The sequence below is a fragment of the Orbicella faveolata genome, unplaced genomic scaffold (assembly GCF_042242905.1).
Source record: "Orbicella faveolata isolate gen_17 unplaced genomic scaffold, um_ofav_v1 contig_14, whole genome shotgun sequence".
Lineage (NCBI taxonomy): Eukaryota > Metazoa > Cnidaria > Anthozoa > Scleractinia > Merulinidae > Orbicella > Orbicella faveolata.
In genome coordinates, this window is record NW_028301541.1 from 23313785 (window position 1) to 23336735 (window position 22951).

The 22951-nt window shown below is 40.5% G+C and overlaps 1 protein-coding gene across 2 annotated transcripts; it reads left to right on the forward strand.

Annotated features, from left to right (window-relative positions):
• Positions 1-634: 634 nt before the first annotated feature.
• On the forward strand, positions 635-22842 carry LOC110046168 (multiple PDZ domain protein-like). Of its 2 annotated transcripts, none has more exons than XM_089287183.1 (37): positions 635-853; positions 3754-4426; positions 5147-5393; positions 5537-5677; positions 5988-6161; positions 6394-6493; positions 7074-7298; positions 7961-8062; positions 8280-8338; positions 8530-8602; positions 9160-9254; positions 9631-9808; positions 10238-10422; positions 10796-10970; positions 11213-11305; positions 11705-11914; positions 12605-12761; positions 12886-12924; positions 13027-13167; positions 13341-13608; positions 13695-13835; positions 15933-16173; positions 16456-16533; positions 16675-16850; positions 17145-17459; positions 17661-17765; positions 18011-18085; positions 18180-18591; positions 18712-18848; positions 18961-19044; positions 19756-19873; positions 19982-20057; positions 20194-20224; positions 20545-20661; positions 20992-21139; positions 21405-21537; positions 21911-22842. In XM_089287183.1, the coding sequence occupies exons 1-37, from the start codon at positions 838-840 to the stop codon at positions 22179-22181; spliced, it is 6009 nt and encodes a 2002-aa protein (XP_089143309.1). In that variant the 5' UTR covers positions 635-837; the 3' UTR covers positions 22182-22842. The 2 variants fall into 2 exon arrangements, with proteins under 2 accessions (XP_089143309.1, XP_089143310.1); XM_089287184.1 differs by lacking the exon at positions 635-853 and adding an exon at positions 952-1024.
• The last annotated feature ends 109 nt before the right edge of the window (positions 22843-22951 follow it).

Below are 22951 nucleotides of genomic sequence, written 5' to 3' on the forward strand. Positions count from 1 at the left end.
GGGAAAGTTTGGAATGTTATGAAGTACTGTGTTAGATCACCAGGGTATTTTTTTCATCAGCGTGATCTTTTAGCGTGAAATCTCTGACGTTTGTAGACCACACAAAGATTTCAATCGTAAACTGATGCATAATGAATGGCGCGGGGATGATGGCAAGGTTTCACAACAATTAGGAATGTGTCTTGGTCGACACGGTAAACTATGGAGAAAACTTGTTAAACTAATCTAAAATACAAAATTTTTTGCACAAAACACAATTCCTCTCAGAGCATTAAAAGTGTGAATACCAAAAGACTACCGATTCTACTCTGTGTTGTCACTATAAAGCCCGCAAAGAGGGTGATCGGCAAAACTTGGAAAAATTAATTGATGAAGGAATGAAGAAACGCGAGTTCATATTGTCTAGTTGGAGGAAATGTTAAGACATGAAGTGCGACAGTGAAGAAAAAAGTAAACAGGTCGAAATAATCCGACTCAGACAGTGAGATCTGTATGTTGACCGGCCCCCCCCCCCCCCCCCCCCTTGTTGACCCATTTTGAACATTTTGCTTCGTCCGACGTAAGCCGATATAATGAGCTCGCATTGCATTATTCTTGGCACTTAGAGCTTAGTAGCCTGGCCTACATTCTCGTTTACTATTTACAAACGATACGAAACTACAAGTTATTCCAGGTATTTACACTGAGTTTACTTAGCATTCTTCGCAGAGATGCTGCATTTTATCAGTTTGCTATGATCCCTAGATCGTAAATTTTAAGAAGAAGTGCTTTGTATGCCGAAAAAGCCTCGAAGTTTCTCCCTGTATCGCAGAAACTAAGCAACTATATTCGACCACGATGCCTATTTTATCAGGTAAGCATTTCAGTTTTGGTAGCCCATATGGGATTTGTAAGGGCTATCAAGGTTTAAAGGTTATTTATGGTTTTAAGGAGAAGTGCTTTGCATGCCAAAATAGCCTCAAGCTTTCTCGCTGTATCGCAGAAACTAAGCAACTATACTCGAACAATATGCCTATTTTATCAGGTGAGCATTTCTGTTTTGGTTGCCCGATATGCGATCTGCAATAGCTATCAAGGTTTAAGGGTTATTTACACTACTGTTGCCTAAATTAATCTTGTCTAACTAAAAAGTATCTCGCATTCAAGTGTTGCAGTGATGCGGTATGGTTTTTTCGTATCACTTCGAATTCCATAGTTCTGATCTGACTTATGTGAGTTTTAAACCTCATATGAGGACTACTTGATTTAGCGAGTCTACAAGCCTTCGATTAAAGCTTAGAACCATTTTCCCAAAATTTCATTGTTAATATAGTATTTAGATATCCCACCGAAGGTTTTAAAATTCGCATTTCATGTAGGCTTAAATTTATTGTAGAAGTAAGCTTACATGTATTTACTTGTAAACTTATACGTAGTTATTCACCGTTTGCGTTCAAACTGCAAAGTGTTGTCAACATTCCGCAAATATTTCAAGGCTTTGTAATCCACAATGTCTTAACCAGAGGGCAATTGAGTGTTTTTTTTTGTTTTGACTAGACTTAACAATAGAGTGCTAAATATAGATATACAGTGGAGTAGTTCATTTATGCCATAATTTAATATATATGTTATTGTTTGGCATTTAAGTTACAGGTTATTGTTGAGCATAAAATGCTAAAAGCTAATTAAAACATTGTCGACCTTTGTACAAAGCATGGTAGTGCATGGCTTTCTAGAACAGCTTACACTGCAGTATTTGCCTGTCATTATAGAACTGTGTCAAACAGCCACCGTGACAATGCAACTAGAAATCTAGAAAAGATAGTAAAATTGCACGCATGATTGAGCATAGTTACCACCGTGCATATTAAGCCTGGTTCTCATATGCTGCCGCCATACTTGGGACATAGCCGCTGGCACGGCCTGGGACACCGTTATGGCATATGTGAACATTTATCGCTGAATCATAATCTATCCCAGGCAAGCCGGCGGTTGTCGGCGGTTGTCGGCGATGAAAATATTTCATGTGAACATCATCTGCGGATGCAACGTACTCCTGTAAGACGTTTCGATCCATATTTACAGGTAAAATGGTTCAAACTTGTGCAATTCGATTTGCATGTCGCGCAAATTTGATTACGTTGGCAATCCATCACAGATGCGCTGGGGACCCACTGGGACAGATCGCCGAACGCTGTCAGTTGCAACTGGCGACTATGTCGCAGATAGATCGGCGGGATATGAGAACAAGGCTTTATGCAGAACACATACAGTGAAGAATAATAAAAGCGTTATTAAACATTTTACAAAATTGGGTATACATGTAACTGGATTTCTAAACCTTACAAGATGACAAGGTAATTTATTCAAGATGATGAAAATAAAATACAAGAAAAAGCACATCTTGAGCCTCCATGCACAAACTATAGACCATTGTCACCTTTAATTGTTATATATGTATCTTTTTTTTTCTTTTGTTATGCTAATATTGTAATTTCAAAACTGTAAGTGCAAAATAAAGTGAAGTTGAAGTTAAAGTTGAAAAGGAAAACTACAGGTTGACCCTATGGTATTTCCCTAAATAAAGGGATAAAACACAAAACCTACATGTATACAAGCAGCAATTTGAGAATGCCCTAATTCCTTTAGTATATGTGTCAAACTACAGTAGCAGGCTCAGATTTTGGTTTAGATGCAATTTTTGGCATATTTCTTCATTTGCACATTCTGGAAATGTATTTTTGTGTAATCTTGACTAAGAGATTAATGCAAACCTCTTTTACAAAATTATGCATGCTTTTCACACTTGTGATCTCATTAATTATTAATTTGTCTATATTGTTGCAGTATTCAATTTTTGTTTGAGACACTGTTAGTTATGTCTATTTGTTAATTTAATAGTTTACACATGATTAATGTGACTGTAATGTTACGACATTAAACTGGTTCAACGTGTAATTGGGATAATCTTATTGATGATAATCAAATTTTAATTAATAATCTTTGTCAAGCTGACAGAATCATACCCAAAGCAGGCAGGTACAGTGCAGTACACATACATGTATAGAGAAGCTACATGTACATGTATATTTCAGGGCATAGCCAAGATTTTTCAAAAAAGGGGAGGGGGTCACATTGTGTCAAAGTGAGGGTACTTACCAGATTGTCATGTCATTTTTGCTACCTGTGATAGGTTGTTTGCTTAAAAAGGTGTACAAAAGGGGGGAGGGGGGTCATGGGCACTCCAGGAGCCCCCCTAGATACGCCCCTGTATTTACAGGCAATCAGATGTTGTGGATACACTTGGTGTGATTTTTCATTTTTTGGTGAGGCCAAAATAATTCCAGCCCTTTAGGCCTTAAATTAAGGTGGGATCCCACAAAATTTCCAATCCATGGCCAGAAGTATTTTCACTATTAAGTTGGGGGGTGGGGGTGGTTGTTGAGGGCCTGCGAGATGTCTCCCCCTAGATTTGTGACTGACTCATAAATGGACTAGTCACAGATATACTATTTGAGGTATGTTACAGGGATAATTGTAACTCTGGATCTAGATAGAATTCTCATCAGTGAAACATGTGTACAGTCTCATCCTTTGCTGTATGTATCTGCACAAAACTTATTAATTTTTACCTGTACATGTACTCACACCACTCAAACCTGACCTTTCATTTTATTATGCTGACCAAGATTAGAAAGAGTAGTAATATAAAGAGGGAAGCTACACAAGGCGTACAAAGTTAATTCCTTTTTGGTCTCATTTCTTTTCTATCAGATACATCTCGAGCAGTGGAAATTTTGGATGGCTTTCAACAGAAGCTCAAATCCCAAGGAGACACTGATAATGACGAGGAACTCGAACGAATCAAACAGATGTTGGAAAGTCCTCTGTTTCGTCAGCTTCTGGTCATACAACAGTCTGTGAAAGAGCTAAATAAACAGCTAAAACATATACCACCTGGAGCCGTTCAAGACTTTGAGTTCTCTCCAACAGGAGAACTGGTATTTCCACACCATTCTACATCAGAAGGAGAAGAAACCGCAATAAGAAATGAACCAACCTCTACAGCTGGTGTATTTGACCAAGGGCCAAATGAAAATGTTGAACCAGCTGCAAGGAATGGTCAGCCTGAAGCTTGGTTAGATGCTCAGCAGGCATCATATGCTTATTCATCTCCTGAGGACCTTCCAGCTGAGGTGGAATTTGAGTTACCTCACGACAACAGAGATCAAATTGCTAAAGAGCTTAAGAAATCCAAATTTGGCAAGAATGAAGACTTCCAAAAGGGTATTGAAACTTTGGCACAAGGTCGTCAGGTAGAGACTGTGAAGTTGATGAAACCAGACCAAGGTGGCTTGGGTTTTAGTGTTGTTGGATTGAAGAGTGAAAATCGTGGAGAGTTAGGAATTTTCATCCAAGAGATTCAGCGTGAAGGTGTTGCGGGAAGGTAAATTAATTAAACAGTGTTTAACTCATGGTCCATGAATCAGCGTTTGTTGGGCAGGCTCAAAGTTGCTTAGTACATCAACTAAGGTGAAGTGATTCATTCGACATATATAAGATTCCAGCTGATCCTTCGTACTTACGAAGAAGTACACATGTATAGACAGGACTGTCTGGTGTAAGGACCTGAAGTAAGGTCGTAGAGAAGCTGGTTGAAGCTGTGTGAAAACTGGCAGAATTCATTGTGTTAAGTAATATATCAAACACAAGTGACAGTGTTTCATTGAGATATCCAAACACCGAGAAGAGAGTTGAAAATACGACGAGCAGCAGAGTATTTTTGACAAAATTTGAGGTGTTTGGATAACCAAGTAAAAACTCTCAGCGTCTTGAGTTTTTGATATATCTTCTCAACTGAAATAAATGGAGTAGTGAAATCATCAAAATCTGTGCCAGTTACGACCGGGTATCCAAACCTCCTTCACGGTTGTGATTTTCTCTGTTTTAACTTGATGAATTATTATTGAGGTTGAGAAGGAAGAATAAAAAAATGCTGTCAAGTCATCACAGTAGCGACATCTCTCATCACACGAGACTCGCACAATTTTCATACTCCTTTGGAAGTGTAGCTGCTCCAAAATGTATTTGAAAGGTATTAATCAGCAGAATTGAATAGTTAGTGTAATACCAACATTGACATGAATATGTACTTTCCTTTTTGTAGTGATGGACGGCTACAAGAAAGTGACCAGATTCTTGCAATAGATGGCAAACAGCTTGACAGCGGAGTATCTCATCAACAAGCGATTGGAGTTTTACAGCAAACTAGTGGGGAAGTTGAACTGATTGTGGCCAGAGGTGGAATTCCACGGTCACGAAATTTGTCACGTACAACCTCTGGAGCAAGTTCAATGTTGTCTCGTACACCCTCAGATGTTAGTACTGTTTCTCGCACATCTGTGACAGTACCTGTAAGTACATCATGTCACATACAAAGCATAAACCTTGTGTACAGAAATTGTTTGAGAATTTTCTTTGGTGCACATAATGTATACAGTGTGGTAAATATATTTACTTTGTAATACTTAACAAAACTGATCTTGGCATATTCCAGGCTGGTGATGGGGAGAATTTGCGGCATATTGAGACTGTGGAGTTACATAATGATGGCTCAGGGCTGGGGTTTGGCATTGTTGGTGGAAGAAGCACTGGAGTTATTGTGAAGACCATCTTACCAGGAGGGGTTGCCGATAGGGTGTGTATAGACTTAGGCTTGAAAAATATTTTTAAAAGGTAGTTATCTGTTAGAATATAGTTATATATATATATATGTAAATAAGGTGTTATTAGTAACTAGGGTACAGCTTGTCAGCCATTTGACCAACCACATTTGCAGTGTTTTCCACTGCTAACCGTTCTGTCTGAGAGTGCCTTCTGGACTGCTTGTAATATGATTATTGGTAGAAAAGATGCGAAATAAGCAACTCTACAGAGGAGTACTGTTCAGTAGCTGTAATTTGAAATTTATAATACTGACACGTCATGTAATCGTTGATTATCTTTAGGACGGGCGTCTACGAAGTGGTGATCACATTCTTCAAATTGGTGAAGTTAATGTTGGTGGCATGGGTAGTGAACAGGTAGCTCAGGTGTTGCGTAAAGTGGGACAACACGTCAAACTTGTTATTGCCAGACTGGTGACTGATGAGTCCAATGTTGATGCTTCCTCCAGAGAAGAGGTATTTGTTGCATCACATAACGATTAAGTCATTGATGGCATGAGTGTACCATGTAACTGTGATGTACTTTGTCCATATTTACATGTAGATTCCAAATAATTTTTCTTACGTACTGACAAGTACTATTAGCAAAATGAAATACTGACTTTAAGGTAAATGAGTTTGCTGAGTGTGAGTTTGCTGGCTTAAGTAACTTAATCATGCACAGTATATTTGACTGATGTTTTTGCAGGAAATCAGGGATGTACCTGTAGAAACATTTGATGTTGAACTTGTGAAAGACAGCAGAGGCTTGGGTATTACCATTGCAGGATATGTTGAACAGTCTCCAGGTATGTTCACATGTGCTACTGCACTGAACTTGTAGACATGTTAGAGCCATGCATCACCTCAGTGACACAGGTTTAATGCTGGCATAGAATACAGTAATAAGGCGATTCCCGATGAATTAACAATAACCCTAACCCTATAACATTTTGCATCGCTTGTCAAAAGTAAACATACTCGATAAAAAAAAAGTTAATCTAAACTCTGCATATGAGCCAAGTGGCCAATCAGGATAGCACTTATCTTTGGTTTCGGTAGTATGAAGTAACTAGGAGTGTTTCCACATGTACTCCCCCAGGATGGGATGCTAGTCCATCACAGGGCTACCCCCCCCCCCCCCCCCCAGGTATTCAATTTACTGGTATGAACATGTATTTATAAACCTTGATGGAGAGGGGTACTGTGAGAGTATAATGTAAATTGTTGATTCGGAGGTGAACACAATAACCATGAAGCCACTGCACCCTCATGTATGTCAAAAGTGCCGCACTAAAATTTCAATGAGGATTCCACATTTAAAGCTACATGCTGTGTCAACTAACATCTAAAATGAAAGTCTCATTTTTTTTTCTTTTGTATTTTCAGCTGAATTATCAGGAATCTTCGTGAAAAGTATTGCAGAGGGAAGTACTGCCGCAGTTGACGGCAGGTTAAGAGTTAATGACCAAATTATTGAAGTCGATGATATCAGCCTCCATGGAAAAGATAACCAGCAGGCTGTGGAAATTCTCAAACAAACTGGAGCTGTTGTCAGACTTAGGGTCGCACGACATGTCAGACATCGCCTCAGTAGGCCTCAGACCCCTGTTGGTAAGCAATGAGATGTGGTTAGTTAGTGAATGACTAATTAAAGGGAACTTATACAGTACTTACACAGCATACAGTAGCAGGCACGCAATATGTGCAAAGAGATGCACTTATGTTATGTACATTAATGTACAGGATGTATTTTATGCAAAAGGCTTCAACTTCATACATGTACATCTCCTTAACAATAAGGATCTTTCAAAGATTCTTAAATATATTTGAAAGATCTTGCGAAGATCTTTAAATGAAATAACATTAATATCTTCGAAGATCCTCTAAGATCTTGGCTAGAAAGATCAAGATCCTCAAAGATGCTCAAAGATCCTGACAAGAAAGATGAATATCGTTTGAGATCCTTGCAGATGCCGACAAGCATACAGAGTTGTATTAAACTCTTTTGAGGATCTTGGCAAGAATTTTCAAAGATCTTGTTAAGGTCTTATCAATAGGATCCTCAACAATTTTAATGAATATCTTTGAAGATCCTTAAAGATCTTCAAAAGATTTTCACCAGGGATTAGCACAGAGGAAAAGTGTCTGATGTCTTACTTGCAGTACTAAAAACCTCCACCACTCTTCCTAGGAATGCATTCAACCATCTCTTCATGAGGTCGTTCAAGTGTTAGTCACATGTGGATGTATGTTTTTGTAACCATCTTTTGTAGATGAGGTTACTGCAACAGCTTCACTGAGTGCGCAGTCCAGTGCAAGTCTAGCTGATGCATCTGTGGTGCATGTGGATTCAGTTGCTCTGGAACCAAAGACTGGTATGGGTTACGTGTGCAGTGTGTCACTATCTGAAGTAAAAGAAAACCAATCAGCTCTCAAGGACACTTGGTGTGCAGCATACATGAACACAGAGTGTGTTTGGAAGTTAATTATCATAGGCCTTTCCTACAGAGCTTCCTGATTTTTAATTTCTAGGATTTTTAATTTCAACTTGTAGTGAAAAATGTAATTGAACAGAAATATTTACTTTTACAGACCCAGAAAGTGTTAAGGAGCATTACAGCAATCTGCTAGGAGACAGTGTGGATATTTTGGTGAGTAAGATGTGGTGGAATCGTTTCTGTATGTATTATTAATAATCAAGGTGGTGCTAGTCATTTTTGCATCTGCTCTCCATCTCCTTGTCCTTTATGAATTCCTCCCCTCTTCCTTACTTTTTCCATCTGTCTCTCCATTTGTGTGTCAGCAGTGATTGTGACTACTTTTATTACGTGCATGTCAAAAGGTTGCAGATATATCAAAATTCCAATCAGGTGGAGGGCTGGGGATCAGCTTAGAAGGAACACAAAATCCACAGGGTAAGGAAAAATAAATTGTAACTCATGTACATGTAAACTACTGGTCATTGTAGCATCACTTTGACATTTTACTTGACACATGGAAAAAATTGTGTGACCAACAAATAGGATTTTGATTCAAAGGCAGTCAAAAGGGCTATGTTATTTGTTTCATATACATGTACATGTACAGTGTAATTAATAACTCTTACTACAGTCTACAGGTAGTTCTAGTTTGTCTTATGTGATCGTCAGGATGAGGGTTTGCTATGTGGGAGTAGTTACGGGTACATGCACTCTAGTTTTTATTTGTGTCACTGACCAAAGAAATGGAAAAGTGTTCTGTACTAAATAGACAAAGATTTCTTAATGGTCAGGTTTTGGCACTACAGTTGATAACATTGCAGTACTTTACAGTGTATTACAAATAAATTTTTTGTGGTAAATATAGGTATACATATTGCTGCACCAATTACAGTACATTTCATTCCACACCCCACTAGCCCAAAAATACTCTGATTAACCATGGCACCCAAAAACGGACTTAACCACCTTTGTAATTATTACAATTTTTGCAGATGGTTCTCTGCCATGGCACAGAGTACATGCTGTCAGTCCTGAGGGTCCTGTGGGAAAGAATGGAATTGTTCAACCTGGTGATCATCTAGTGGAGGTAAAGACTTGGGATAACTAAATCATCATGTACATATGTTATACACTGTAGGTTGAGTGTCTGCTTTCATTGCATCCCCTTTGTGCATGCTTAGGGTCACCACTTGACTTCTTTCTTTGCATGGATTTGGTGCCTGTAAAGCTCAGTGATCTGTGTGACTGGCTTCACACTTATTTAAAGAAAAGGGCACAGAGTTCGCAGTGTTGTGATCTGGCCTTGTCTCTTGGGGTGGTGCTTCATATGGGATTAACCTCATTACACCTTTCCCCCTTGGACAAAATTGTCCAAGAAAAAAAAAAAATTTTATGACTATAACTGTTATTTCCTTGCTTGCTAGATTCTTATTCTTTCTTTGATCATTTCTGTTGCCTCAAAGGTGAATGGTGTCAGTGTCCTTGAGTTAAGTCATTCAGAAGTTGTTGCACTGATTCAAGGATTGCCAATGGACTTTCGATTGGTAGTTGCTAGGAAACGTGACTTGACAGAGGATGAACCAATCACAGCAGAGGCTGAGTTGGACATGGAAAGCCCACCAAATGAGAGTCGGAGACCAGGTGAGAGAACATGACAATCAGAAGATTTCAGTCCATGTTACATGGGTTGTGTTCGAGAGGGGTGTATAGGGTGCGGTGTGTGTTTACTCATGGTAAAAGCTAACACTTTTAATGTGTATGGTACACTGTAACTAGTGTGTGAGCGAGCTCCAGTGTCAGGATTTTTCACTAAATGCTGCTTCCCGGGTTTTGGTTTTGGCACACAAGCAAGTCTAAGAATGACATGGGAGACCTTAGAACCTAGACCCGACTCGACTTGATAGTGAGCTCTGTGCACTGGACCAGCTAGTCTCATCTCACATGCATGGCTCTAGTGTCCCCAGCCCAAACATGAGAGCCTTCTCACCTGCTACACTATAACATATAGGAACAAGACACTCTCTGTTATTATTACACTGTTAGTAATAATAGCTATACTATATTTTCAAGATGATGGATATGTTGACATGGATATAACGACTCCAAGCCCCATGCTGTCTGCCTTGCCTGATAGCCCCAGTCCCACCGGGTTCAATGAATCCACTATGTCGCAGTCCATGTGGACTGAGGAGATTGAGTATGTGGATCTGGAAAAAGGGGATAGAGGACTGGGATTTAGTATCTTGGATTACAAGGTGAGTTTCATATACCGGACAAACAAATTGAAATGATAATACTCCAGACACACGAGTGTGATGACACAGAAAGAGTGTCATGGTAGTTAAATTTGTGTCAGTTTGGTGTGACTAAAGCTTAATGCTTTTGTTTGAGTAGCGTGTTTAATCTCAGGCTTACTGTGCAATGTAACATGGTAAATTATGTTTAATACAGCTTGATAGTGTCTGCAAAAACAGTTAGTAAATAATAGCAATGTGGGACTGTCATTATTGTCCAGTTTTCTCACCTCAGTACCCTTGGAAACTTAATTGACGTATAAATTTGACAGGACATTTTTTATGTACCTGTAATTGCTGACTAAAAATTTTCTTGATACTTTTCCATTGTTAGGATCCAGTCTCCCCTGAGAAGACCGTGATTGTGATCCGGAGCCTGGTACCTGGAGGTGTGGCAGATCAAGATGGCCGCCTGAAGCCAGTGGACCGTCTAATGTCCGTTAACGATACCAACCTGGAACATTCCTCACTCAGTTTTGCTGTTGAGACACTCAAAGGAACGCCAAAAGGTCAGTGTTAATAACTCATAGCCAGGAATGGAAATGGTATTTTGTTGATAGTCTTTCTTATTTTGTTTGACAATTCAAGTTAACCCCTGGTTCGTTTGCTTGTTAATGAAAAGAAGTTAGAGGACTTCGAAGTGCATTGCAAGGTTTTTGTTAATCATTTTAATTGCAGAGTGATGGCTGTGATGCAGAAGTTTCTTTCGTTTGTTTTTTTGTTCACTTTAAATATTCTCTTTACCTTCCAGGTAAAGTTAGAATTGGTGTGGCCAGGCCAATACCTTTGCCTGATGACGATGAAGAATACGAGGAGAGCCCACCAGACACTGCGAGATACAATGGCGAGTCACTTTTACAGCATAATACACAGTACCAAATGAAAGAGCTACTCAACAGCTTTGATTGCAATGGTCACACACTAGAGTTTGATCTCCAGACTTAAAAGTTAGAACCACCTTTTTCAGCATAATACACAGTACCACTTGAAAGTACTGCCCAATAGCTTTCATTTGAATGGTCACACACTAAGGTTTCATCCAAAGACTTCAAAGTTACAAATGAATGTAGGTCTACCGTGGTAAGCAAAATAAACAACACTACATTACCGCTCAAAAGCTTTTATTTGAATAGTCACACACTTGGGTTTCGTCAAATGACTCGAAAACACTACACTGTAAATAATGCTCTTTGCTGTTTGATTTGTTCCTTCACCTGTAACTGTGTATTTTTTTTTTTTTCAGACCAACAGGCCGCCCTGATGGGTGATATCGAAGTTGAAAAGGAGAGTGATAACGAGTCTAGTGGTAGCGAAAGTGAACAGTCATCAAAGTTTGACTTTGGACCGCCGCTGTTGTTTTCAGGAGACTCCATTGATATGGACAGTTTACCTGATAATATTAAATCAAGAATTGAGACTATCACTATTCGAAGACAGATGGTTGGAAAACTGGGTAAGTGGATTGTTTGTGACTCGGGTTTTCAGTTGGAGAATGATGTCCTGTTCACATTACGCCGGAGGAATTTGAAAACGGAGGTTTCACTCTGAAAACGCATCATATGATTGTTTTCCTTCCACAGTACGCCGGAGAAATTTAAAAACGCAACAATCACCGGTCATTTTGGATTTGTGTTTGAGGAAAACGGGGTCAGGAAAATCACATGATTATTGTAACGCCGTCGTTTTCGAAAAAGCTCCGTTTTCAAAGTGTTTTCCGTTCACAGGAAAACGAAAAGCCGGCATTTTCAAATTTCACCGGTTTGAAGAGCGTTTTCGGATAAGTGTGGACAGTAGGCCTAACTGTAGAAAGAAACCTCCGTTTTCAGATTCCTGCGGCGTAGTGTGGACGGGTCTGACTTGACTTTTCTGTTAGTTTTTCAAACCTTGCAGCCAACAAAACAGCCAACAACCGTGCATAGAACGTTTTGACATCTTTCTGTCTTTATGTTTCCTGAAAAATCGAGCAACGGATGACAATTTTCTCGAGTTTCCGGAATGTTCACTTGGATCTGGAAAGAACTTCCGAATCACTAGAATGCCTGGTACTTTCCAACGCGCCATTTACTCCGTGCTTTCGCCAAGCCATGTTACACACAAGTAATTTAAACTGTTTCATTTGCTGTATTTTTCCATGTCATTCCAGGTTTGACTCTGAAGGGTGATGAAGACGGCTGTGGTTGTGTGGTGAAGTCTGTACTTAAGGGCGGTGCGGTGGGATTAGATGGACGGATTGGAGTTGGAGATCACATTGTTTCCGTGAATGATGAAAGCATGATTAGTTTATCAGGCCACAGGGCCAGGTAAGGACATCAGTACTGCAAAATTAAAGTTGTCGTGAGCACTTGACGTCCCGTTGCTCACCAACGACAATGGCGTTTCCAAGGAAACAGTATCGTTAACATTACTCCTGTTTATTTCTTGCAGGTCTGTGCTCAGAAAGCAATCTTTGCTGAAGGACATCGTGTAAGTATTTCTGAATTAATTTCTGTACAATTTTTTATTTTCAACGTGTTGTTAATTTGTTCGTTTTGTTTTGTAACTCACCCATCTCATGTTGTTCTCCAGGTTCACTTTCATTCGTAGTGAAATGACGCCAGCACGAGCTATTCAACAGTCTCCCTCGTCCTTCCTGGAAGACAGCTCTACGTCGTCAGTACACTCGTCGTCCCAGTCCCTGGAGGTTGAAGCTGAGCGAGAGCAGAGAAGGTGATAACGTTATGAGTTTTTGCAACCCGTTTTTGATCTTTTACTTTCTAGCGTTACCTTGATGCTATTCTTCCGTTTTGGTTCGTTTTTTTGAAGTTTCGTTTAATTTATAGCCCAGTTTGTATTAGACAGAGCGTGTCTTAACTTAACGCCCAGTTCATTCAAACTTTCAGAGAGGAATCTGAAGAGTACAATATTCCCGAGGGAGTAGAAAACCTGCCTGACCTGCTTCAACCGGCTAGACCCCCCATCTACGATGAACCAGGAGTTCGTGTGGTGGAACTCAACCGCGAGCCTGACAGTGGCCTGGGGATTAGTATCATTGGTGGCAAAGTCGGACCCCAGGGCATGGGCCTCAAAGGAATCTTTATCAGGCATGTACTGGAGTCCAGTCCTGCTGCGCGTTTAGGAACGTTGGCTACTGGTGACCAGATTTTGGAAGTGAGGATTTTAGGCTTGGTTTGACTGACTTGTAAAGTTGTTTAGTAAAAACGTATTTCTAAGCCTACTCATTCTACCCCTGTTAGGTTGATGGGCACGATCTTCGTGACGCGTCACATGACGAGGCAGTGGAGATTATCAAGCGAGCCAAGAATCCAGTGCGGTTTGTTGTCAGAACAGTGGCTCCACCCAAACCACCGCGCATGCCTGAAGTCACCCTCAATAATGTAAGCAGCCTCTAACGCAGACGCTCTTTGGGCTCGTCAGGAAGATTGCGTGACGAGCCCAAAGAGCGTCTGTGTAAGAGGCTACTAGCAATGTATAGCGCTGAAAAATGTAACAAGAAAAGTGACAACAACAAATATGTAAACAAGGCCAGAAAACTAGCGTCGTGATACTTTTTAAAGAGATTAAGTTATAAGAGACTTTCATGTCTGTTTGGCGGGGATCTTGTTACCGTAAGGATGATAATATGAAGGGTTTTTAAGTGGGATTTTGTGGCAATTATCCATGATTTCCGTTTTTTAGTATGCGTTTGGTTTCTCAGAATTGGACTAGAGAAAATGTTTAAGCTGAGAACACAATATAGCGAGGACTATTGTTGATGTCGAGAATTGTCTTAATGATTTTTTGCCGATCTTTGGCAACAGGTTTAAGTCGGTGTAAAAAAAAAAATCTTCTACAAAGATTTGTGTTTGGTTTTAGCCTAAACTCGTTAATGATTAATTGCTTGTTATTAATTAATTGAGATTCTCTTTTCCAATTGGAGAGTTCTGCGTTTGATTGTCAATTACGGGAAGAGAAAACAAAAAGTTTCGGTTGAAATAGAAATATTATTATTTTTGCGCTTAACAGAGTGAAATAAAAAGAAAAGGTGGATAAATTTGATAACTGCCCGAGAGATAAGATTTATTTCCGACAAGTGTTAAATTTCGGGGTCTTTGATGGAGATTTATCGAGAAAAGATCACGTTTTAGCAATAAGATATATTGGATTTATTATAATTTTCTACAGCGTTTCGATGGAGGAAGAAACAGATTGGAAACGTATGTTATTCGGCAAAGATCAAAACACATCAACTGTAAGAACGGAAGACAACGCGTCATTTGCGTGAAATATTGCAACAAAACTTTCGTAGCGAACAATAACAGAGCTACTGCAATCTTCACGGATAAGTGGATTTTCCCGTCGTTGTAAAATGCCGTTTCGTTTTGGCAAATCGAAGGGTTTAAAACTGGGCAGAAGCTACATCTCTGAGGTAATAACTAAAATAATACTAAAATAATACTCCTTTTATGAAGCGTGTTCGTACTTGAGTATTTCAGGATATATTTGTACCTTATTTGGCTAACGTGTTGTAACTTTCAAGGTAAATTACAAGAGATCGGCTTCCGAGTATTTCGTCGACCATCGCAGTTGTACATTAGCTATATTGAGTGTTTTGATGCTAAAGAGTTTTATAAGGATTTTCGTATCATTTTTGCTTCGGTACTTTTTTTCTTTTTCAATATTTTTTAAACGAAGTCTTTTACGCGTAAATTAAGACTTCAAAACGATTTAAATAATATACTTATAAGCGGATTATAATTGATGACGTCTTAACAACTGACATTTTGTATGGTTTGAAAATCTTATGTGACTCTCTCATTGTATTTGCATTTATTTTGCTTTAGTTGTAGGTTTTTGTATTAATTATATTCGTCGCGTCTAGTGTTACAAGGCTTATAATTAAGCTCTAATTTGATTTCACCGAGATATGCTAACGCCAAACTGAACAAGAACAGTGCGGTACATCGTTAATCACTTTATAAAAACTTTGTCGCGTCTTATTACGTTAAAATAAGATTTCATCTTGGTACTGAAGCCCTGAGATGTCCCGTGAAATCTCGGTTAGCCATGGGCTTATGTAACTTTGAGAGGGGATATGGGTGGGCTTTGGAACTTGAGGAGCATATTCCAAAGTAGGTGGGGTCGGGAGACCCAACAAAGGCTTGAAAAAATAACCTAAACTAATATGCTCTGTGATTAATTGTTGTCATTTGGACCCTTCTTCTAACATTACTCCTAACAGCTGACGCAATAACCAGTAACCAGAGCCTGGGCGTATTAGCAGAATTAGAGGCGGGGGGAGGGGTGATATAACCCGGATTTAAGGGTATATGGCGTATTTGATATCAATAGCATCGTTCATTATACATGTATGAGATGTTAGTTGTTCTCCTGCGAAAGGTCTCTCCCTCCCCCGTTTCCGTGTGAGAACATACGAAATTTCGTGGGGAGTGCTTTTCGTTAGTAAATAGGATCTTTGTCTCTTCTCTTACAAGGTGGAGCCCAGTAGTGTGACGGTGACCAGTGCCAGGCCCTCGGCCGAGGCAGGTAGTTTACCTTCAGATGAGTCGCTCAGAAAAGACATTCCAATCCCCGCCAAAAATCTGACAGCTGACGAGTTGGAGGAACCAATCACAACCGTTGTCAAGACTGACGGTGTGCAAGCTGAGATTGAGAGCAAGCTGATAAATCTACCGCCTCGTTTTAATGTGGTCAGGAGCGAAGAGGATAGAAAACGTAAGTTAGCCCCTTGATTTTATTGGGTTGTCTAATAAGTCAGTATTTGAGGTAAGACGCAGGAGGCACGCGCGAGGACAATGCGCGCACTCCTTTCAGCCCCTCCCCCTGCATCACGTGATACATTGCCTCTACCTTGAGACGAGGTTGGAGTTAAAAAAGAAGAAAGGATCACGTGGTACAGGAAAACGTACCACGTGATGTGTGACGCGTGTCTCTTAACATAGTTTGCTTACTTTACTTCATTTGTCAACATTTTTACTTGCTGTATATCGTTTCCAGGACAACTAAGGATAAAATACCCGGATGTTACTGGCGACTTTATTTTCGCGGATCTCGTGAAAGGAGGCACAGGATTAGGTAAGTAAAAACAGTTCTTTCCCAACAAGTTCTTGTCGAGTCGAGGGAAATGCTAATGTTTTGACACTCGCAATTAGGTCCTACTGCTTTCACTGGTGAGAATCCTGTTTATAACCTGTTTTTCTTGTTATTCTTTACAAGGTTTGAGTATCGCGGGCGGCAAAGGCGCAGCGGCAAATCGCATTTTTGTGGTGGACGTCAAGCCAGGCGGGCCAGCGGAGAGGAATGGAAAAATCCAACAAGCTGACGAGATCCTGGAGGTTAATGAAGTCTCCATTAGAGGGTTAACTCATTACGAGGCCTCCGCAATCCTGAAGGTAAGTCGAAGTGTAAAATTACGGCTGATAAACTCGTTTTCGTTAGATGAAAACGCGCCATTCTCAACAACCTTCGTGGAAGTCGCTTTCAAAACGTTTAAGGCCCTTCTACACTTTCTTACTTCTTTTTTATTTGCAAACGGATGTTTCTTTTTAAAAACGCACTCCAAAGTGGACATAAACGTTATGAATAGCCCTCCTTTGCCAAAATGGCCAACATGTACGTAAAACATTTTCGTTGTGAATGGCACAGAGTTGATACATGTACCATATATTTTTCTTCTCAACTCACAGAACACCCCGCCAGATGTTCAACTTGTGTTAGGCCGGTCACAAGAAGCCGCTGATTTCCTTAGTCGATCCAGGACACCGCCGGCTCAAGAATCTCCCAGAGGCCATCAGTGGTTCGAACCCGAACTGAAACCACTTAATATTCGTACCGTCGAGTCGTCACCCTCAGCACAACGAAGAGAGACCGGAAGTCCCAGACGGTCAAGTCCTAGCCCTAGTTCCAGTCCTCCACCGGTTGCAGAGGGTATCGCTGTTTCACCCACGCTTTTGAAGGAACTCTCGGGGGGTCAGAAGGTTGAGGTTATTGACTTTGTTAAGGTGTGTTGACAGTGAATTTTACTCGTAAAATTGTTATTTGGTTCAACCCAAACGCTTAAATTATCCGAATAACAACAAAATGATTAAAGTGAGTAACAAATTAAAGGGCGTTTTTCTCATTTCTGGCTGCTGTCAGAAATAAAATCGTGGTGGTGTCTAGAAGTCTAATTTTGTTAACGTCAAGATTTTTGTCTCTGACAGAGTGCGACCGGTCTTGGATTCGCTGTAGTAGAAGGCCCAGGATTTGGTGAGGGCGAGACGGGCATTTATGTGAAGGACATCACTGAGGGAGGCCCTGCTCAAAAGGTACATCAATTCCATGAGCTTGTGTTGTTGAATTACAAGGCAACAAATATGTGTGTTACAAAACTTTCAGACTTCTAAGTGTTTGTGGAAATGGCAATTTTGGCGGTACCTTGGCATGTGCAACGTTATGTTACCTAGAGACCTCGCTGCAGCTGGCAAACCGTGCGCTCAGTTAATTCTTCGATTCGTGATTCTGCGAGAAAAAAAATGGCGTTTGAAAGTTATCCTTTTCTGCTTTTCTTCAGGACGGCCGACTTAGAAAAGGAGATCAACTAATCGCAGTGGACAATCAGCCCATAGTGGGACTGACTCATGCTGAGGTAAATAATGTGACGTAACATTTATAAGTGATGATTGTGGTAATATATGTTAACTGTTCACGCTAAACTTTTCTGACGACATATCTGTTTACAGGCCGTTGTTATATTGAAGAGAACCAAGGGGAAAGTGTCACTTGTGGTTGCTAGGAAACAGGCACTTGTCGGAAGTCCACCTGCTTCCGATAAACCAACATCCTCCAGTGTTTCCCCGAGGAGGGAGACCGGAAGTCCTCGTGTTCACAAGAAAGGACCTCCTGTTGCCAAGAAACCAGTCAGGGGATCTATATCAGAACCAGAAAAACCCGAAAGTCCGAGGAAAGCAGAGAGTCCTCAGTGGTCTAAAAAGGCCTATGAGAGTTTGCCAAGCGGAAGTGCGCTGACCGGAAGTCTGCCGACCGGAAGTGCGCCGACAGGAAGTCCTGTGGCATCGGGAAGTGAACCAGTACAACCGCAAGCTTTTGAGCCTGTAGTTCAGATTGTCCAGCAGTCTCCCAGAGAAGCAGCCCGTAAGTTTTTTTTAACAACCTTGCTCACTTCGATTGCCTTACTAAACTAGTCAGTAGGTTGCCATTTATGAGGGTTTTGGGAATTGACGAATTCTTTTCTTGGTTATGTTTTGTACACAGCTGCTTCGCCGACATTAACCCCGCCCCCAGATCCCCGCACTACACCGATCATTCCCGGTCAAGAATGTGTGATAGAGATTCCTAAAGGCAACACAGGCCTCGGGCTGAGTATAGTTGGCGGTGCAGATACGCTGCTGGTAAGTCGCACTTTCGGTACTGATGTTGCACTAAATTCTCAGAAGTAACTGTAAAAGGAATGTATAGATGTGGTGTAGAGAATTCGTCAACTGATTCATGATCATTTTTCAGGGCGCCATCGTCATCCATGAAGTGTATGAAGATGGAGCGGCGGCTAAAGATGGCAGACTTTGGGCTGGCGATCAAATTCTAGAAGTAAGATCACGTTATTTTATGGTTTTTCTGTTGATTATTTTTTAGAGTAGGTTAAAGGACATGGCCTTTGCTTCCCGCGAGGTGCAATACGCTTGTGGAAAAGCGCTGTGCTACTCGCAGAAATCTGCGATTTTTAAGCATGTTTGGGAGGATAACATTAACGCATCCTAGGCGGATGCAAGCGAAAAACCCAATGAGACCGACTGGAAGAGAAAGATGTAACTAGAGAAAAGCGCGAGAAAACATATTCCACTAAGTCTAAGTTATGAGCTTTTTAAACATTTACCATTTACACGGAGAAACCGGTTTGTCAACGGTTTGTGCAAATGCTAAGCAAAAATTCCTGATGGTAAGTTTCGTTACGATTGTCTATTTACCATTGACTTATATATATAAAAAAAACAATTTACCGAGAAACTGAGAAAGTCTAGGACGAATTCGACCTGATCATAATTCCAAAATGGCGGTGAAAAATTGCAATTTGCAAGCAGAGTTTCCACTTGGATATTTCGGTTAGAAATATTGGACTATCTTACAAGACGTTCCGTTTATTTCGAAAATTTTCCGGTCGGTGGAGCCAAAATTGTCTTACCATTTACATTCTGACGGAAACTTCCGGAACTTTTTGGTGAATGGATAAACAGCTTTAGACTTTCTACACAGTTGAACTGTGCTTGTCATAACTGTTGTTGCTGTTGTTGGATTTTTTAGGTGAATCATGTCGATCTACGCGAGGCAACACATGACATGGCCATCACAGCTCTCAGACAGACTCCAGCTGTTGTTCGACTGATTGTTCTCAGGGACGAGTCCCAGTTTAAAGATGAAGGTATGCCCGAACTCTTGGAGGCAGTAGATTGAGTAGTTTGTTGGGATGTTACCCAGTTGCAAGCGCTATTGGTCCTTTGTCTCTAATCAAAGTTTTTTTCTTTACTAGAAGCCTTTGAGTACCTCACGTTAGACTTAAACAAGGTTCCTGGGCAGGGACTGGGTTTAAGTATTGTTGGAAGAAGGTAGGATAGCTCAGTTGTCATACGATGTCTGTAATTATTATTTCTAAAGCAACCGAAAGTTGTCTGGCGCTTTTACAATTGTAGATTATTTTTATTATTTTTTAATGTTCTTTTTTTATTTTTTCCTTTCTTACAGGAATGACACAGGAGTATTCGTTTCAGACGTGGTGAGTTGTGGTTAACATTACTAGGGTTAACTTAATTAATCTACCTTCTGTCTTCCCAACTAACACTCTCCAATAGAAATCGTCACTTCGAAATAGGCAGCTCTCTGTCGCCTTGTCTTGCCGACTACAATTTACCCTGGCGTGAAAAATTATCAGTCTTCCTTTAACTTTGCAAATTTATTACAGAACCCTTCGCAGCGGAAAAACGATGAATTTGGGAAGTTTACGTATTTCTTCGGAGAACTGTTGTCGCTGTTGTTTTCTTTTTTCGGTCAGACGTTTCTGCAATCCCATATGTTAACTCCTACTCTGATTAACAGGTCAAAGGAGGCATCGCAGAGGCTGACGGTCGTCTTCTTGCTGGTGACCAGATCCTCTCGGTAAACGGCGAAGATCTCAAGAACGCTACTCAAGATATAGCTGCTGCTGTACTGAAGGTAAAATGGATCGCTCTGACTCCTTCTCTTTACTTGCCGAAGATTGAGGAGTTTACCGACACGAGATACAAGATTGAAGTTGAGAATAACTTCCTTTTGCACTGCAAACTGGGTGGGAATATTGCCGCTACTAAGGTAGCCTGACCATCAGGCTTTTTGGCTTCTCCACTCTGCGCCCCCTCCTTCCTTCCTTCTTTTCCTGCTCCCCTCACCCCTCTTAGGAAGGCCCGATACTCAGGCTACTTCTCAGGCTAATCGAAACTACGTTATGACCACAGTCAATGTTTACGAACAGAATGCTCATTTCATACACATATCGTTTTCTTTTAGCGCACCACCGGTCGTGTCATTCTTGAAGTTGCTCGCCTGAAGCACGGCACCAGTTCCCGGCCGTCCTCAATGAGCAGTTTGCCCAACATATATCCTGGGACCGAATCAATGAGCAGCATGGAAAATATCTCGGTCCATGTGCCACTCGGTTAGTACACTGAAACATGATTCATCGACTGGATTTTTTTTTGTTTTGTTTTCTTTTACTGGCGACACTTTTAGTTGCAGAAGATTATTTCACGATTACCACATTTGTTTAGTCATCATCCAACTGAAATATTATGGATATTAAAGGTTCGTTGTAGATGACCATTGCTAATTAATCTGAATTCGTTTAGGAAGCAATTCAAAGATAACTACGCTCAGCTTGTATTACAAACTCGCAGTAATTTTTATTTCCATCCTTACTTTAGACCCAGAACAACCGGAAGTTGGTCCCGATCCCTCATCCGTTAGCAGTCTTCCTCCGACAGGTTTCTCTCCGACTTCCTCCATGGCGCAGGAAAATGTTGAATTTGTTCAGTCCGATGAAGAAGGAGATGAGGCGTAAGTAAACTACACAGATTTTTTTTATCGCCAATAACAGATTTCAGTTCTCAAATAGCTCTCCAAATATTGCTAAAGCCAACACGAAGTTTTCAAAACATTTCCGAAGTTTTCCGAAGTCCATCCGAAGATTTTTACGAAGATTTCAGAAAATTACTGAAGGTTTCCGAAGCCCATCCGAGGATTTTTGAAAATGATCCGAAGATTTCCAGAAACTAGTTGAAAGCGTTGGTGTGATTTCCATCCCAATTATCATGTGAAGGTTGTTAGTTTTCGTGATATTTGACAAACAGGCTTAGTCGGTTGTCGAATTTCAAAATGCGTTATCACTGCATTTAAATCAGTGGTGAAACTTTTACTTGTTTTCTTTCAGACCTCTTGAACCGAAAATTATCGAGCTAGAACGAGGACCCGAGGGCCTGGGATTCAGTATCGTGGGCGGGCATGGGAGTCCCCATGGCGACCTGCCAATCTACGTCAAAACTGTCTTCCCGACTGGCGCTGCGGCCCGTGATGGACGACTGAAACGTGGTGATCAGATTATAGCTGTGAATGGAGAGAGCCTCGTGGGAGTCGCGCACGAGTCTGCAGTGTCTATGTTGAAGAGAACCAAGGGAAGAATTATTCTTACAGTGCTTTCATAAAGTCATTGGAATTCAACAGGGAGTGCAATCTGTGTTGCAAAGCGACAGTCACTGCATGGGCACCATGTGCTTATTTCGCCGTCAAAAGCCTCGGTGTAAACAAATTGTGTTAATTCATATAGCCAGCGAAACAAATCTGTTGTAAGTTAATATGATGCTGTTTTTCATTCTTTTGAAATAGCGACAACTTTGTTGGCGTTTTCGTTATCATTGAAGATTTCGGTTTTGTAATGTACCTGTAGAATTGTGAAGGATCTGTTGTCATGTCATGAATTATACACCCCACTGGTTTAATAGTTAAAAGGCTTTGCGAAAGGAAGCCAAGAGCGCGATTTTAGGTTTTTGTATTATTTTATACTATAATTGGAGTTAATTCAATAGCCAGTTGACTATTTTACCAGTAAACTAATTGGAAATTATATAGATTAAAAGAAACCACACACGCTTTTTTCGGGCTGAACCACCTCTTTTGATGTTGTAGGAACACTCAAAAGGCTTGCAATCGTTTCTTTATCCCATAAAACGTAAGTGGTTGATGAAACATTGATTCATTTAGGAACGTGCTAATCGTTGATTCCCAGTGGAAATAACAAATCACGAATTTGTACTGCCAAGAGAGTAAAAAGCAATTGATTAAAAAAAAAGTTTCTCAAACATTGTACATGAGTTGCAGTTGGTCTTAAGTAAGACATTTTGAGGGAGCAAGGGAAGTTGTTCCAGACACTCGGGTCACGTGACTCTTGGAGAGGGATTCAAACCTGGTTCAGCTA